The 17,230-nt window shown below is 48.4% G+C and overlaps 7 protein-coding genes across 7 annotated transcripts; 3 read left to right on the top strand and 4 right to left on the bottom strand.

Moving 5' to 3' along the window:
• Window positions 1-1,369: 1,369 nt before the first annotated feature.
• Window positions 1,370-3,071, bottom strand: BDW43DRAFT_274510 (Zn(II)2Cys6 transcription factor). Its single transcript, XM_032041732.1, has 3 exons — window positions 2,742-3,071; window positions 2,359-2,691; window positions 1,370-2,295 (listed from the first exon to the last, which is right to left on the bottom strand). Exons 1-3 carry the CDS (start codon window positions 2,925-2,927, stop codon window positions 1,486-1,488), a joined length of 1,329 nt encoding a protein of 442 aa, XP_031901019.1. The 5' UTR covers window positions 2,928-3,071; the 3' UTR covers window positions 1,370-1,485.
• A 470-nt stretch (window positions 3,072-3,541) lies between these two features.
• On the bottom strand, window positions 3,542-5,366 carry BDW43DRAFT_319018 (intradiol ring-cleavage dioxygenase; the record flags this gene model as incomplete). The annotated part of the gene is made up of 3 exons (XM_032048810.1): window positions 4,604-5,366; window positions 4,208-4,532; window positions 3,542-4,142 (listed from the first exon to the last, which is right to left on the bottom strand). The coding sequence occupies exons 1-3, from the start codon at window positions 4,845-4,847 to the stop codon at window positions 3,542-3,544; spliced, it is 1,170 nt and encodes a 389-aa protein (XP_031901018.1). The 5' UTR covers window positions 4,848-5,366.
• Window positions 5,367-6,560: 1,194 nt separating this feature from the next.
• On the bottom strand, window positions 6,561-8,684 carry BDW43DRAFT_319016 (GMC family oxidoreductase; the record flags this gene model as incomplete). The annotated part of the gene is made up of 4 exons (XM_032048809.1): window positions 8,196-8,684; window positions 7,512-8,095; window positions 6,818-7,459; window positions 6,561-6,766 (listed from the first exon to the last, which is right to left on the bottom strand). The coding sequence occupies exons 1-4, from the start codon at window positions 8,576-8,578 to the stop codon at window positions 6,561-6,563; spliced, it is 1,815 nt and encodes a 604-aa protein (XP_031901017.1). The 5' UTR covers window positions 8,579-8,684.
• Window positions 8,685-10,736: 2,052 nt separating this feature from the next.
• On the top strand, window positions 10,737-11,611 carry BDW43DRAFT_299841 (uncharacterized protein; the record flags this gene model as incomplete). Its single annotated transcript, XM_032044791.1, has 3 exons — window positions 10,737-10,936; window positions 10,967-11,183; window positions 11,228-11,611. The coding sequence occupies 3 exons, from the start codon at window positions 10,737-10,739 to the stop codon at window positions 11,609-11,611; spliced, it is 801 nt and encodes a 266-aa protein (XP_031901016.1).
• A 1,827-nt stretch (window positions 11,612-13,438) lies between these two features.
• On the top strand, window positions 13,439-14,171 carry BDW43DRAFT_274505 (Zn(II)2Cys6 transcription factor domain-containing protein). Its single transcript, XM_032041731.1, has 2 exons — window positions 13,439-13,752; window positions 13,845-14,171. Exons 1-2 carry the CDS (start codon window positions 13,654-13,656, stop codon window positions 13,920-13,922), a joined length of 177 nt encoding a protein of 58 aa, XP_031901015.1. The 5' UTR covers window positions 13,439-13,653; the 3' UTR covers window positions 13,923-14,171.
• BDW43DRAFT_64944 (fungal specific transcription factor domain-containing protein) lies at window positions 13,870-16,430 on the top strand. Its single transcript, XM_032050336.1, has 4 exons — window positions 13,870-14,171; window positions 14,224-14,891; window positions 14,980-16,103; window positions 16,167-16,430. Exons 1-4 carry the CDS (start codon window positions 14,058-14,060, stop codon window positions 16,349-16,351), a joined length of 2,091 nt encoding a protein of 696 aa, XP_031901014.1. The 5' UTR covers window positions 13,870-14,057; the 3' UTR covers window positions 16,352-16,430.
• BDW43DRAFT_64938 (2,4'-dihydroxyacetophenone dioxygenase family protein) lies at window positions 16,139-17,176 on the bottom strand. Its single transcript, XM_032050335.1, has one exon. It carries the CDS (start codon window positions 17,046-17,048, stop codon window positions 16,509-16,511), a length of 540 nt encoding a protein of 179 aa, XP_031901013.1. The 5' UTR covers window positions 17,049-17,176; the 3' UTR covers window positions 16,139-16,508.
• Between the last annotated feature and the right edge of the window lie 54 nt (window positions 17,177-17,230).

Raw genomic sequence — 17,230 nt, 5'->3', positions numbered from 1 at the left:
ACTGCTAATAATTTATTCTCTTTGTCTTCTGTTAAAGTTCAGTGAGTTTACTATTCAGTTCGGTACTTGCTTTAATAGACAGCCTCAGTAAGAGATTAGCAGACTCTCTGTACGCACTAAACTTCAGGATCACTAGTAATACAGTATTTATATTTATCTATCAGACCTAGAGAAGTGGTATTGTCTGCAAGGAGAGTCATAAACCAGAACTCCCTTTACACTACTTTATTTAATAGGTGCTGATAGAAAAGAGCAGTAGTGTCAAAGTCTACTACGTTATTTAAATAGTATTTAACAGTATTGGACTTAGGCTGACCGTTGGGACGGGATAATCCCCGGGATTTCGGGATGGGATGGGATTTTGGGATTTTAGGATAGGAAATAGGAATCCTGTCCCAACCCAAAATCCCAAAATAATGCCAAGATAAATACGGGAATCCCGTTTTAAGATTAAACCGGATGGGATCCCATCCCATGTTAAAAATTAGGATTGGGATTCCCATTCCCATTCCCCTTCCCATCCTATCCTATCCCATTTCTTGGCGGGTTGGGCCGGGTTTCGTGGGCTGGGCCTAACGAGTCTAAGAATATATTAAAATTTCTTAAGATTACCTATTAATAGTAATGAAGTAGCTCAATAAATTAATAAATTAATTAAATAGCTATAAGTAATAGTATTATATTTAGATAAAACCGGTAATTTTATATATTCTAAATAGAAAAGGTTGCGAATTATTTATGTAAATAAAGCCCGATGAGGGTCAGGCGAGGGCAAGTAAAGTCCCGCCCTCCGCCCGGCCCTCTAAATGTTTTTGCCGCGGTCTACCGCCGAGTGACGTTAAATAGTAACCAAACCAAACCAAACCAAACCCCTGAAGGCTTTACCCATTAGTGAGAGAGATAAGGAAGCGGTTAAGGTAGTTGATACAGCCGTCCATGGAATTGAGCATCTATTGAAATGGCATCCGATCCTCAGTAGGCTACGTACGTGTAGCTGATACAGCCTCATTCTGCCATCTTTCTCCTGAGATCACAACAATAATGATTCTGAAACACCTTTTAGAATCCTTGATTTCATATCTGTAATCTCCTAACCGAATATTGATAGCTGCGTTTTTCAGTACATATTATCTTACGTCGATATATGATACTTATGTCTTCACCTCGGTTTAAAATATATATAAATATATATCTTCAACTGACCCGAAGGGAATCCACATCCTGTATAAAATGGCTCCCGTTTCCGAGTACGCACTTATGAGAATTGTAATGCAATGAGACCTTCCTGGAGAAGTATGAAGTTCCTGATTCAGGATTCTAAGAATCACCAAATGTGGCCTACGAAAACGTGCAGCCATTAAACCGGAAAATCAAGTCAACCGTTACATGGACAGCAGGCCGTTGCGAATCTATCTTGGAATTAAAACCGGGTATCTCCTAACTTTAGATATATACAAACAGTCCTGGGACGATTACTGTTGTGCATCATGAATCGTTCAGTAGGGGATACCCACATGCACTGGCCGGGAACTCCAAAAGACGCAATACCCTGGGGTCCGGGCTGTGCTCTAGATACATACAGATCGCGATGGCCTCACACCTCAGCCGGCCTTCACTCCATGGCTGCCAATGAGAGAGGGTACACATTAGACCCATCCATTGCACCAGAATCAAAAGCGCCGCTGGATCTTTGATCCTCAAAAGAGCAAGAAAATCGGTCTCCAGCCTCCCCATAAAAGTGGCACATTGCGCCGAATTCTTGAAATTTCTTTCTAGCCCAAATATGGCGGCCAAGAGCCTGAGAGGCTCGTAGTATGGATTTGTTTTGGCCGACGTAAATTCGTCAACCCCACAGAGATCAGCCAGGTCGGGATCGAGGCCGTCCCGACCCACTTGAATACCTTGCTCGTAAAGTTGGATCTCTTCTTTGTGGGCTTGCTGGAATGCCGAACCCCAAATGCTGGAATCAACGTACGACCCTGCGAGGTTAATGATACATCGGAGACCACTCTGTAAGCAAAGCCAGTTCATTGCATCCGGCTTATCGGATAAAACCCAGGAGTCAGTTGGCTTCATGTCTTCAGGACAAAGAGTGATAAGGCCCATGAACATGCATGTCGAGAGAAGGGAATCGACATTTTGTCGAGTCACTTTGGAGGTAAGTGCTGCCTGGTACAGCTTGATCGCTCGTTGCCAAAAGTAAGTCTCCGCGAACCGCCGCATCTTATTGTCGGGCGAGATACGATTGAGGTGAAGGGTGCCAACTGCAAGTATTGTGTACATTAAGTATGGGCTCTGGGAGGGCATCCCTTCATCAGCACCCGTTCGCGTAAGGTTCAGAAAGGGGCTTGGGCTTACTGTAAATGAAACACGAATCATGTCGCTCTTCATAACCGCTCGGATGGATGGATTGCCCACTGTTTGAGTGGAGGAGTTGATGAAGTGTTGAAAGGCAAGGACGCTGATGGGATGAGCAGAATTCGGCTCGATGAGAGAAGCATTGAAGCCCTGATCCGACTTCAATATGTCCTCTATCCGACTCGTCATGTCGCTCAAAGATAAAGAAGACATGACGCTATCCGGTTTTGAGATGGCAGCTGCTACATTGGCCTTGCCGGAAGCCACAGGCGGGTAGCTACATAATGCGCCGTACCTTTGGCACCTCGTGCAGGACGGTTTACTCTCATCGCACTAAACCCGAGTATTAGTTTCGATCTAAAGGGCCGAAACGGTATTCGCACTTTAACTCTCCGCTTCTTACAGGTTATGCAGCCGGCCCGGGATTTTTTATGAGGACGCCGTGCGTGATAGAGCTTTTGCTCATTTAGAAACACCGGCAGTTGGAACACACTCTGCCCGAGTTCGCAGATTTGGGTATCCAACTCATTTGCTGTGTCGAGTACTCTCTGAAATTGCTCGGTAGACATGAGAGAACAGTGATGAGAATCATATATTCGAATTAAGAAAGTCACTTGCGTTGAAGGTTAGAGCATTCAAATTGTTACAGGTTGTCATCCTTAAGATAAGATTGAAGGTAAAAGACGAGTGGCATCGCCACAATGGGGTGTCACGTGCCCACGAACACGAGGCGGAAGTGAGGTTACAAAATGTTGTGATCGCAGAGGAAGAAAGGCAGAATAAAGCTATATCAGCTACACTCACATAGCATTTTGAGGACCGGATGCAATTTCAGTAGATACTCAATTATATGGACGGCTCTATCTCTATAGCTATCTCTCTGCTTCTTACTATCTAATGGGTCAAGCCTTCAGGGGTTGAGTCGGTGATCGGCCAAAGGCGCTAGAGATCACGTGCTCTCATATAGTCTCATATCAACAAAAGAACACAACACAATTAATTAGTGTGGGAGTTGAATCAAGAGGTTATAAAATAATTCTGACATTTAAAAAGCTGACAACATGGTAGCCTGAGTTCGACGAAGAGAAGCAGTGAAAAGGCTTCCGCAGAACAACTGATACTAACAGAGTTGCTATTTAAGGATCCTGCTCCGCGGAACGGGCGATCAAATTTCAAGAACTGATTAAACAGCAGTGCTCGACGGGATGGGACCTGAAGGAGCGGCCGAGCCCGAGGGCATACCACCTTCTTGGCCGCCGCCAAAGGCAGCGCTGTCGGAGTTCTGGTGGCCACCATTCTCGTCATAGTAAGCAGCAATGCTGTAGTATGAGTTGTCAGTGTAATCAGCACTGACGTTAATTCCGATTTGCTTCCAAGCGAAGAGACCATCCTTCAGGTCGTTTCCAAGGTACACGTAATCCGGGAAGGGATCATAGGCGCTGGACGCTTGCTCGACGGACCACATATCATCCGCATTGCTAGTGATGTCCTGGGTGTTGGTGTTGTAGGGGTAGGTGTCTTCCACAGCGGAGCGAAGCGCCTCGTTCCAAAACAGCTGACCAATATGGGCAACAGTACCGGTCCCAACAGCCAGCGTACCGTTATTGTCATTCACCGAGGCATTTAGATGAGTGAGAAGATGAGTGTGGGTTGCCCTTCCGTCGTAATGGCCAGGAAAAATGGACTGAAAAGATACAACGCCATCGCTATCGGTTTCTTGGATACCGCGCAAGTAGGTCGAATCCCATCCACCAGCCGCGTAGTTGCCCGAGGTAGAGATGCCACTATAGCTCGTGTTAGTAATCCATGGTATATGGCAAGGCTTTTGAGGGCGGATGTAAGGACGTACCTGTACACACCAGTCGCGTTCGCGTTCCAAATGTCGACGTAGGCCCCCTTGATTGGCTGACACGTTTCAACATCAATATATTGGACCTCCAAGTAGAGATCTACGCCGTCGCAATACTCATCCTCTACTACGTGCTGTCTGGAGATCTCCCCCCACACATAGTAAGGACCGTCAGTAATCGTGGGAGCCAGAATGGCGCTGGTGTTGCCGGCAAAGATGGAGACGTCCGGGTTCTCGGAAGAGATGTCGACCAAACCAGTCATGTTATGGTTGACAGCCTCCCACTTTTCTAGATCATCGGAGGACCGGCGCCACTTCTTCGGGCCTAATGGACATGTGAGCAGTTCTTCAAAATTTGGAATAATCTAGTAATAATTGCTGGTACAGAAAACTTACTGGTAGTGATGCCACGTGCATTGCGCAACTCACGGACGGTGCGGGCACGACGGGAGACAGTCCGTTGCTGTAGTCGCTTTGCATGTTCAGTATTGGCACATGCATCAAGGGCCCGCTTTGAACGGGCAGCAAGAGCGTCACGAGCGTGGATCTCACGCTTGAGTACATGCGGATCGTGCTTCTCGCCGGGGTGCGCAAGCGAGAGGGTGGCCGCGGAGAGCAGTAGGAGCTTTGAAAAGTGCATATTGTCACAGATATTTGCCAAGCCGACAGCGACTGAAAAGGCCGATGGTATTTGTTTTTGTTGGTTGATAATACATCAGACTCATCAGCGATGGCCTTGACTTTATAGCCAGCCACTGGGCATATAACTGCCGTCAGAAAACCGCGTCATCCAGATAACATCGTCGTCGGCCCTATCGGCCCACTAGACAAAGCAATCATTCTGGCGATGCTCTCTGTGGGCTACTGTTCTATAAGGGGATGCGTAATTCAAAGAAGCCGGTGTTTCCTTGGTACTTCCATCGAGGTTCTTGTGAAGTCTGGAAGATATAGTTGTCTTGGCGCCGCGTACGTTGGACCCGCATTAGGGTTCGACACACGAATTATGGCCGGATTATTATGCCCCTCCTTCCTCTCATTGGGGGGAATCAAGAGGAAGAATTACGTTGATCTGGGGTTCCTGCGTTTCTTTGGAGCTTAGCGCCCCCCATTACCTTATGCTAATTACCGACGAAGTTGTGCTGATCAGCGCTTGCTCCGCTGGATGTGGCGGTGTTTTGGTGTCTCTATGCTAGATACTCACTGAGCCCGGTGGATTAACCACCAGATTCCAAAAGTTTTATGTATAGGTCGCGGCTCAGGATTTCTTTGTAGTGGTCAAAAAAGTCTTTAAAGACCTTTCCGGCCGATGAGCAGACATTGATTGGTGTCTAATTCCGAATCTTAAAGGCTCCGTGCGGGGTGTCCTACGTCTTCATCTGCAACATTGCCTTGGCTTTATTTTCGGTGAAACTACCCATCGGTAGCAGTAGGCCATCATGCTAGGTTTGCAAATATCGTTCCTGAGATACAGTATGGCGTCAGGAGTACCTATAAGCACTGTATGGCTCTTGTAGTAAGAGAGCGTCTGATGAGCTTTAGGGACCGTATCCGCAAGACGACATTCGGAAAACCCGGCCTTACGTTAGAGGAGAGAAGAGCAAATCTCGTTGTTTCGCCATCAGGGGCCTCCTGGCCGGGATGAACCCCAGTGAGCTTCCGTAAAAGACCACTAGCCTTCGAGAATGTACCACTCCCAGAGCAGTGAACTCAAGGCCTAGGCCGAACCCGCTTCAGTCTCATGTGTGAAACATCTCATCAGTGGTGCTGGAATGAATTGAGAGCTGCACTGGATGCGTGGAAGAGTGAAATAGATCCCCACCTTGGGTCGGCGGGTTTTCCGTGGATGTTTTCCCTCGGCTTGATATGGCTGAAGACTCGTTATTTCCGCACGTAAGCCATAAAGCTACGTTCGAAATAATGGCGTTGTGGCTACCTTGACGTCTTTAAGGCCCACATCTCGTTCACACATAAATTCGTCCACCGGTATTACCGACATTTGATGCGTGGAGGGGGGGTAGCGTTAATTGTTCTTGAGCCGGCGTTTCAGCTTATCCAAGGTGTGGCTATTTTTGCAACCCGCATAACCCAATGTATTCTTGCAGTATTACCATAAGCCCATTGTGCAATGTGCAAAGTGGAAAAGTCTAGCTTTCTTTTGAGCAGCGCTAAAAGGGCCATGCGATGCTTCGTGGACAAATACGAGACTAAAATTGGGATAGGCGTCCTGGGAAGAAGCGATGTTGATAGGGCTCACCTGTAGATGCCAGGCTCATAATGGCTTCATCATATCAATCTCGGAAACTGAGTGTTTTGCAAAGTAATGTACAATCATTACACCTATCTCCTTCGCACACTAGTACCGATCCGCATCTTCGAGGATCATTTCAGCCCCTTTCTCCGCAATCGCATATACAGTGGCCTGAATGTGTGCGCTAATCTGCAGGGGAATGATACTCGCATCGATGATTCTCAGACTTCTGACACCGAATACCCGAAGACGGTCATCGACCACGCCGGACCTCGCCCCTTCCGATCCCCCCATCGCGCAGGTTCCGACCGCTGGCCATGTCGTTAGCATTCTAGAGACGAATATACTCGGAATCGACTTACGATGCCAGTCAGTTATAGTGTAGTTTCGAACAAACTCATCATATTCGACTCCTTCACTGATTGGAGGGAAGACTCGCGAGCGAATGATGTTGGAAAGTGGCTGGGTTGTGCTGATCCGCTCCGTTAGGCGCTGGCCCATTTTCATCACCTCAAAATCTATATCTCCATAATCCAGGTAATATTTTGGGTCAATGATGGGCTTATCATGGATAGTCACACGGCCAGACTCCATGGGTGGGACGTGAATGGAGCCTGTAGAAAATGGATATTGAAGCATCATTAACATCGTTCCGTATTTCTTGCCCTCTTCGGATGTAAGATATGGACTCCAGTTGCCAACGTCAAAGAGGTACTCGAGCTGGCCCAGATTGACATCATCCCGGAATTGGCGAGCTCGGATCTCATCGCGCCGTTTGCCTGTCTGCTTGGCTATGGATTCGGCTCTTGATCGCAAATCTGCCGCCTCCTTTTCGTCAATGATCTGCGATAATGAACAGTACGCGATTGAGCAAGGGAGAATTGTCCACGGCCCGGACTGGGTTTCTTCATACTCACGTTCCGCGGCCTCCCGAAGTGCTTTGTCGCGGAGGATGTCGTCCCTGGTGAGTAGTTCTGGCGAGACTTCGAAAATTGTTGCCGTCACTACGTTGCCAGTCAGTGGGTTTGATTTGAGCGAACGGTGGGAAATATTCACTCATATGCTCCTGTAGGTTTTCTCCAACATTCCGGTTGCCAACTTTGACAGAGATCCCAGCCGATTTTAAAACGTCCGGGTTGCCAATGCCAGACAGCTCCAGCAGCTGCGGAGACTGAACACTTCCCGCCGAGACGATGACTTCTCTTGCAGCATGGACCATCCTCTGTTCACCGTCACAGAGAATGTCGAGGCCCGTCGCAATCCATCCGCCTTCATCGTCGTTCTTTTTGATGAGAACTTCGGTGGCCATCGCCTCAGTGAGGACGATTAGATTGGGCCGCGCTGATACTGGGCGGTAGTAGGCATTTGCCGAATAGCTCCGGGTTTGGCTGGCAGGATCCAGGGTGCAAATCATATTCCAGGCTCCTCTATTAGATCCAGCTAGACTGTCCGGACTGGTGTCCACGCCAAGCTGGTTGAGCGTCGCATGCCAGAATTGGTGTGATGGGCCGTATGATTGAATATGAGTAGTCTGAAGTGGACCGTCCTTCCCGTGTACCGCTGCCTGATAGCAAGATTTGTATTGATCTTGGTGAGCGGTGTCAGGAGGGTGGAATGTTTCCGAGCGTTGGAAGAATGGCCTTCTGAGTAATCAGTGAGAGTCCGACATCTACCTCAAGATGTACCTCGCAAAAGAGTCTGCCACGCAATCGGGGAGGGTCAGAAACTTGTAATACGTACAGCAGATCATTCCAGCTCCATCCCTTATTCCCCAGCTCCTCCCAAGCATCATAATCCTGAATGTTGCCACGGTTCCATGCCATGAAATTCAGCGCGCTGGTGCCGCCAAGGACTTTCCCGCGCGGCCACGGCAGACTCCGACCGGCCAGTCCAGGTTGAGGCGTCGTCTCAAACTGCCAGTCATACCGAGAGCCGATCGTGGAGCCATAAAGTCCGGGGATATTAATCGCTTTCTCCTCAAATGCTTCTGGACCGGCTTCGACCACACCAACCACTAGGTCCGAGCGTTGACTGAGTCGTGCTGCGACCGCTAAGCCCGCGGTGCCTCCGCCGACGATCAAATAATCAAACCGATGGGCCGCGAACTCGTTAAGTCGACCCATGTTGACGCAGATACTGTAGAAACCTAGTCACAGAAGGAGAAGAGGAGGATGGTCCGCGGAGACGCTGATCTTATCTAACAGACACGGTGATCGTGGCATGCGATCTTTCGTACACAGTGGTAAAGTTCATGCCGCTGTTGATCATCTACCTATTTAAAGGTGGGGGCGAGGCTGAGAGTTTTATAATATCGTCAGTCTACTTATGTACTCCTCGGCGCTATTCCAGCGTTTCCTTCCCCCCACCGAGAGACTTACTCTAACTGGGCACTGAACGATACTAAGATACCTGGGTTTAATATCGCGGATGTATTTGTCCAAAGACAAACAATATGCTTGGTCGAGCGACGGGATTGTACTCCGTATAGTACGACGAATCGTACGCCTTAACTCAAGTGGCAGCCACTATACCGGTAAGTAGGTTAGGGCGGAACACCTTAACTACCCTCTTTCACTCCTTGCGTCAGCTGCACTTAACCGTACCCCAATATCAATACATCCTTAGATTTCGAATGCACCTCACGTAGCACTCTTGACATACTCATATCATGGACTTCGATGGCATTAGCCTAGCCAAATTTGAGGCACCCAAAAAGGTAATGGATCAATCGATGTTCTACTTCAGCCCGGGGAATCTGCAACCTCGCGAGTCGTTACCGGAAAAACGACGATTGCTTGCGTCGTTTAATGCATTGTGGTTATTTCAACCTAAGTATGCGTCTCAGTTGGGATGATGGTGGCGATGATTGGCCCATTCGCTTCCCCAAACAACGACGCCGGGATGCCACTAAAGAAGAATTGAGGGCGTCTCGGAGTTATGTACTATATCCCTGCTGATCTTCCTGAAGGGTCTTCTGCTGAAGATGTGCGCAAATGTGCTGACCATCCCTTGAGCGCCCTAAACTTCTGGGGCTGGGGCGACTGGGTACTTGCCAAGATGGTTCCCTTGAAGATACGTATGTCCCACAACCTCATTGTGTTTCTTTGGGGGGGAGGGTGTTCATACAATGTCCGAGCTTACTACGTGTTGAATCTTACAACTTGGCCATACCCAGAGTTTGTGGCATAGCAGGCAGTTTACCTAGAACGTGGGGCCTATTGGTTCCACTCCATGGTTGGGTTGTCGGGTTGTATGGATGTGATATGCGGTTATTGAGGGTTGAGCTTGCATAGATTTTCATTTTTCTAAGCCTTCTACGGGGCGCGTACTGAAGTTGCTCTACGCATTTATGTTGGTAGAATTTAGGCCGCTACTTCGGTATGTGGTCGCTCATTTTATTAGTTGAAAATTTTTGATGGTAGAACAGCAACGGGCCAGAGGGGTTACAGATTGCAAATGGAGAAACACTCAGCTCCAAATAGCGGTCCAAAGAGTCTATTTAAAACGCCAATGGTGTGGCACTATAGCTCTATCGATATATTCCAGGACTGAGTAGATCAGGCATAGATAATCTTATCGGGGTTCCAGAAGACCGTTAGCCCTTAGGTCGCGATTTTAGGTTGTAGGAGGCAGCTTCACTCCGAACTGATAGTTGTGATAGATATTGTGCATCATGGATCTCTATCAAGAAGGTTGAGGGTGAAGAGGGTGAACTAGAGAAACTAGAGATTAAGAACACCGATATGAATGTCAACTACACTCATCAAACCTGTTCTATGACCGAATAGGATGTTCACGTACGGTCTATCGTTGCCTGGGTTTTCCGGTCGCCTGGCGAATGTTTATACTCTTGAGTTCCTCTCTCAAGCCCCAATCTAGACACGCCCAGCCGCTTTTGTAAACTAATCCGAGAGTCTCTGATCCGGGTTTCCGTATTGCAGAGACAGGGTTGACTTATGTAGTAAATTTCTTTTACAGTGTTTCAAGCACGGCCGTGATGCCTTGTAGATTCTTCGTCAAACCTCCAAAAATCGACATACGTATACGTTACCATAATACAGAGGTAAGCTATTGAGACGACCCTGCACTCCAGCTATAAATCCACACTTTTCTGTTGGAAACCGACCCTTGTGGTTTCGCACGGCCTTCTTTCTCTACGAGTTATCAGGACGATAAACCCCGAGCATCTAGAACCTCTAGAGACCATTCTCATTCATTTTTATTTCTCGGCTTAGATAGCCACATTTCTTCCTCTACATATAGGCTTATGTCCTTTCGGCGATGCTCTCCCTCTTGGCGCTTGTTAGCACTGCGTGCGCGGTCTTCGTCCTCAGCCTAACAGCCGCCTCCAATGCTGTCGACGTCCAACGACCGACCTACGCTACCGCACACCGAGTTCTCCGACCCGAAGCAGTCACCGCTGCTATTCCTCACGGCGCGAATGCACTGGAAATTGATCTCACTGCCTGGTACTTCGGTTGGTAGGCATACCATGACGGGAAATTGTTCAGCGCCGGCGCCACCGCACGGGACATTTTTGAATTTATTGCCCAGAACGGTTATAGTATCTCCTTTGTGTGGCTCGATATCAAGAATCCCGATTATTGCAGAAAGGATCGGCCGCGCTCTATCGAGGCCTTGCGGGACTTAGCCCGACAGATTCTGGAGCCAGTGGGTATACAAGTGCTGTATGGATTCTCTGGAGCAGCAAGTAGTCGCAGCTATAAGGTGATAATAGACACCCTAAAAGCGAAGGAAGCGGTTGTTTTGAGGTGGGGGCTGAGGATACGCGCAGTGTTTTGGGTTGGTATGATACTACAAATGCAGCTATTGCAGCGAAGCAGAGAATCATGGATTTTGGAAACTTGCGGCTGAACCAGAGGGTTGATCTTTACCCAGAGCTTCGGTGTGGAAGCTGGGAACGCGACCGGGGCAAACTCGGGACGGTCTTGAGCTGGACCAGTGGAGAAGGGGATACTGAGATATTAAGGTATCTACTAGGGGCGGCTGCTATTGATGGACTCGTCTATGGCTACTCGGATTCCGAGTATAATGATGAGAGCGGTGCGAAATCTGCCCTTCAGGATATTATTGATTTCGTTGCGTGTGATCCAGACACTCATCGAATGGCTACAAGGTATGATCTGCCTTGGTAGATAGCCTTGGTAGATAGCCTATTACCTCTTCTGCTTGGTTATTTTCTTCGTACCTATCTGCTGTATAAACCCTGTTATAGCACCAACCAATACCACCTCGGTTAGTTTTGATCGAGGCTCATATCGATAGATCTTTGAGTCTTCTGAAGCTTGTACATGGTTTGAGAGAATAGGCTGCCACGTCATCTCGTCTGCCCTTTCCACTAAAACAGCTAGCTATTGATAATGTCGGCCTTGGATCAAGTCTCATCATCGAAGAACTTCCATCTTTGTATATGGGGCCTCCTGATCTTTTTCTTGTTCTTTCCCGCCTGCATATATAAACTGGCGATGGGGCGCAATAAAGGCACCATTACCAAGGGTCTACAGGGAGAAGTAAGTAAGATTGACTCTCTGAAGGAGGGCGACCTTGGAGCTGAGCTAAAGGAGGTGGAATAGAAATCGATTCGATCCATGACCTACCTACTTATGCACATGTTTTAGGCTTCTCACATCTCGGCCTAACATGCTTGCAAAGTCACAAGAAGAGCACACTCTGTGTATGACATAGAATCTCTTTTGTTACTTTTATTTCACACCACCGCTAAATGGAAGACGTATGCTTTGTATTTTGGAGACCTGGAACGATGAGAATCAATGGAGGTACCAGAATCGGCAAAATCTCCGCCGCGAGTTGATTAAGAGATATCCAGTCTACGGATGAACTGTGGGTGACCCAATCGGGCAAGGTGTTAAGATGGGTACTATAGATGGCCAGGAGGATTTTGGTATTATAAGCCGACCTTTATTTTGTGCTTTCTTTTGACATAGCAGGCTATTGGGGTTGTAAGATAATAGTTCTCTTTTATTGCTAGGAGTTAATCTCTTTATTCAGCGCGGTTGGTACTCTCAGCGGGTATGTTAAATCGGAATTTTCTAAGTCATGAACCTGTGGTATAGATAAAACACTTCTAGAAGCCATAAGGACCTACGGCTTTCAAATAACCGCCTTGCTGGGTTTGTTCACTGACTTTGATGTCGAATGGGACAACGTGAGAGTCAGGCATACGGTACGGTCATCAGGCCGAATCGTTATTCGATCTGGGACACTTCTCCTAATTTAAAAGTGTTTAATGTTATTTAGTTATTTAAAATATTCAGTGGGGATCTTTTGGATATAGAGCAGCAGTTGTATTCAGTTGGCCTTGAAAAGTGGACAAGGACGTCTTGAAAGTTGTAACTGAAATAGAGGAACGCGGTAATACAGTCGGAGGTGGATATTACAATATTACGTATAAAGAAGGCAGGCTTTGTAAATACATTGTTGACAGTTCTCTATATTTAGATCGAGGTCTTTCGTCAGCCAGCTTTACTTTTTTGAGTCCGGTGGGATTCAATTACTCGAATAGTGATCCGGTGGACAAAATCCACAGTAGGCCCGCCTTCAGATACCTAAGCCAATCGGCATGAAAGGTGGAACAGGTTGGAGTGGAGATTTTCTTTCCAACAACGGTGAGGTGGTAACCAAACACAGCGCTATCGTCTTTCCACCTCAGTGTCCATCTCTCTGATAACAACATCATACCTGCGACCTAGGAGAGTTCAACCGGGAGCTCCAGATAAATATAGCCGGTGACAAATACAAGGGCATGAGGCACTTCTTTTAGAACACTCCGGTCGGTGCTGAGTTCAATTGGCATAATACCTTAGTCAAGAGTGGTGCATAGTTAGTTAATTAATTGACTGGCTTATGTATGTAAGTCGTAGTGGGGCACGTGCTCAAGCTGGCTCACTTCGAATCTCCACTAATGTCGTGAACCTTTTTACCTGGCGAGGTTGGTGGTCTTAGATTCAATATATTGGGTTCCGCCACTCAGTGGGGCACAAAACCGTTTACGGACTAGCAATTAAGCTTCACTCTCGGAGGCTCAAATGTCCTGTCTTCCTGTCTCCAGCTCCGTGGCTGAGCTACGTCTGACCACCTTAGATCTATCGCTTTTCCTTGAATCTCTTCTTTGGGATCGCATCTTTCCACCTGTCGGAGAGGAACAGTAGTGAAAGGAATGATGCATAACGTAAGCTCCGGTCATACCGGAACGTCAACGCGGGCTCCGAAGACCCGTCGATATGCTTGTGATCGGTGTCGAAGGCAAAAGCTAAAGGTATGTATCTTCACGAGCTGTCAAGCACCTCTGTGCGAGGTGCAAATTTTTCAAGGCAAGGCTTGGCGGCCTAAAGAGTGGGTTCATTCTAGTGTGATGTCGAAAAACCGTGTTCCCTCTGCCTTCGCTCAGGATTCGACTGTGTCACGGCCAATTCCCCTCTGCGGTGAGTGGATAGATCTTGGACATATAAAATCTAGCCCAACGTCAGCGGAGATTGACAGCATTGAGCGCTCCATAGTAAATCGACTACGGCCCGAGGAGCGGCCAAGCCAGATGCACGACCGTGCGAAACCCCACGGAGGATGAGTCGGGAACAACCAGACAGCCATGGTCATAGTAGGATCGGTCAGCGGGCATCCCCATTGCCAAACTCACACAGGTATGCCCAGGCCTCTGCCATCGAACTGACCAATGAGGTAGGCCATGCGGCTCGCAACGTTGGGTGTTCGAATCACTGAGCATCTTTAGCTGTTTCAAACCTACGACCCAGGGTCGATTATCACGTCCATAGCAACCGACAACACGACTGCACTTCCGGGCGCTAATATGATTGCAGCACAAAGTTCCAATCGCATGAGGCAAGAGGGAAAGAAGAGCTTGGCAACGGTTTTCCCAGGGTTGTCTCTACCGCCAAGAGTATACTGTGACTTTCTCATTGAAGCGTATCGAACCTCGGTGCATTGGTTCATGATGCTCTTCCATCAGCCGACTTTTGAAAAAGAATACACGGAAATCATGGATACTCAAGCGATAGCCCCTCGGCAACTTGGGATCGCAGTGCTCATCTTAATGGTGTTCGTCATGGGCGCCAGATATACAGCGGAATGTGATAGCCTCGAGGAGAGGGATCGGCATGGTGACCTGCAGGCTCTCCAGAAGGATCTCTTAGGACATATCCATCACCACTTGTTTGATATCTTTGATCTCGGGGGGGTTGAATCTACCCAAATCTGTGTGCTGCTTAGTACTTTCTACTTGTACAATGGTAGGCCCAACCTAGCCTTCGCAATTCTAGGTGCCGGGGCTCGCAGTGCACAGGCATTTGGGTTACATAACGAGTCTCTCTGGGGCCGCGCAGACAATATAACAACTGAGGTTCGCCGGCGCACCTGGTGGGCATTGTTTGTTTTAGACAGGTATGTATGTGTCCGACTGGCTCCCCCGCTGTCGTGTTCATGTCTTGAAAATGTTAGCCTGTCGGTTTCAAAGCTCACCAAGCATCAGGTTTGCATCTATCACATATGGAAGGCCGCTGTCTATTCATGACTCGGATTGTAATGTGAGGATACCAAATGATATGGACGACTCGCTCACGTCGCATCCCTTGCTGAACTCTTTGGAGGCCGTAAATGGGCACGAGCCGACACGAGTGACCCTAATGGCATATCAGAGGCACAAATTCAAACTTTACTCAATCGCATCCCCAATTGTTGGCCGTATATATCGTCTCAAAAGTGCCAATCCACTGGCAGTGATCCAAGAAGCAGCCGAGATTAACACACGACTGGCAAAGTGGTTTGACCAGCTCCCCCCTGAGCTGCGACTGGAGCGCACGGTGGACTTGGACACCTGCAATCTGCCCAAAGCCGAAGTTGAGACATGCATGCTGTTCCAACTGCAGGCCCTCACGCTGCAGCTGGCGTATGACAACATTCAAATTATACTGCACCGGCCTTTCTTGCGATACAACAATTGCTTAATTGGGTCGTCCGATCCTGTCCCTATGGATGTGCGGCCTACCAGTTTTGAACAATGCCGACACTGTGCTCGTCGGACCTGCAACATCTTGCCACGGTACGAAAGCGTTCTGCGGGCTGCCCGGACCACTCATGCGGTGGCGTATATCGCGATTCAGAACTTCACCGCCGGGGTGACCCTAGTCATGGTCGCCTTAGCGGAACCGGGATCTGAACAATCGCAGGATGCCAAGAGAGGCGTCGCCAACTCCATTGCCATACAAAAAATGCTCGCGGGCTCGTCGATTGTCCCGTTGCAGACTGTTAAGGTCCTTGAGCACCTCTTCCGGCTCATCTTTACCAGAGAGATGGACTCAATGCTAGGGAACTCTCCACAAGACATGGAGGCAATCAGCCGGACCGGCTCCTACAACCAAGAGTTGGCTCGAGGAGCGACTGGGCTTCCCACGCCCTTGGAGGATGGTGGCTCAAGGCGTTTAGCCTCCCACTGCACGGCAACTACGGAAGAAGTGGGTGCTACTCAGAGTTTAACGACAGGAACCTACCTCAACTCGGTGCCAGCTGGCGCCCCCAATGCCACTCCTGACAATCACTGGGAAGATTTATCCTATAACTCCGGGGTAGACAGTGCGTTAGAATTTGTACAACAAGGTATGGTATCTCATTATCTTGTGATTCTAGATCCTTCAGGATTTGTAAAATTGACTCCTGTAGTGTTGTGGCAGAATTCGCAGAACTCAGGTCCGTGGCCCACTTCAGCAGGCCCCCAGACGCCACTGGACGCTGCGGTTGATGAGCGTTCGATGCTGAGCAATGACATGGTTGGTGAAGACTCCAACTGCCTCAGTGATATTCTCTGCGCACAGGGCTGGGTCTGGAACTGGAATGTTCCTCAATGAATTACAGATGTCTTCTACCTTTTCCGGTGTGTGCCTAGCCCTAGCACAAGTAGAACTTGGTGCCAATGGAAATGGAGACTCATTATCTTAGTTATAATACATAGAATAGGAGATATCAGAGCTCTGTGGCGCTTCTCATGAGAGATAACCCAAAGAACTATCTAATAAACTGGTCCGCATAGTTGGCTCCGAGTCCCACACTTTCATAATGGGCACGCGCATTCTTAAGCTTGGAGAAAACATCTTCAACACCAACAGGATTGCCCTCGGGGTCGACGTAGATGTATGCACCGGTGACATGGAATAGCGTGATCATTTCCACCACATCATCTGGCACCTCAAGCGTATGAATATCGCCCGGAGGCTCGTAGGCATGACTCCCTTCTGTAGCCCACCAGTCATGTTCCAGATAGTGCCACATGCCGCGCAGTGTCGTCGCATGAACGGGGCCGGAGTGACGATGGCGGGACAAGATGCCCGATTGTTGGACGCGGAGAAGATTCACGAAGTAACCCTGAGAAACCGAGAGGACAAGGGGGCGGAACCAGACGTTGGGGGCTTGAGGCACCCATTCCCTTTCTTCAAAATTCAAATTGAGGACATTTGGTATCACAAGATCCTCCGGAACATTTGGTAGGGGATCCCCCCGGTATGGAGCTGCTCCCACATTTAGTTGACGTGAAGCGGACGAGGGCATTTTAAAACTTTCGACAGAGGTAGAGGAACGTAGAGGCGAGGTCAAAGGTGTGCCTGTTATGAGGAAGATAGGCCAATTTAACCTATGGTCGACAGCACTTTATATTCGTGAATATTCTAGTGTGTAAAATAATTCCATTCTCACGTCTCCTTACCCAGTCTTGACTTTGAGTCCGGTGGAAC

The sequence above is a fragment of the Aspergillus alliaceus genome (genome assembly GCF_009176365.1).
Source record: "Aspergillus alliaceus strain CBS 536.65 unplaced genomic scaffold BDW43scaffold_18, whole genome shotgun sequence".
NCBI classification, from domain to species: Eukaryota; Fungi; Ascomycota; class Eurotiomycetes; order Eurotiales; family Aspergillaceae; genus Aspergillus; species Aspergillus alliaceus.
Note: the sequence above shows the minus strand (reverse complement) of the source record. Positions and strands in the feature narration are given on the sequence as shown.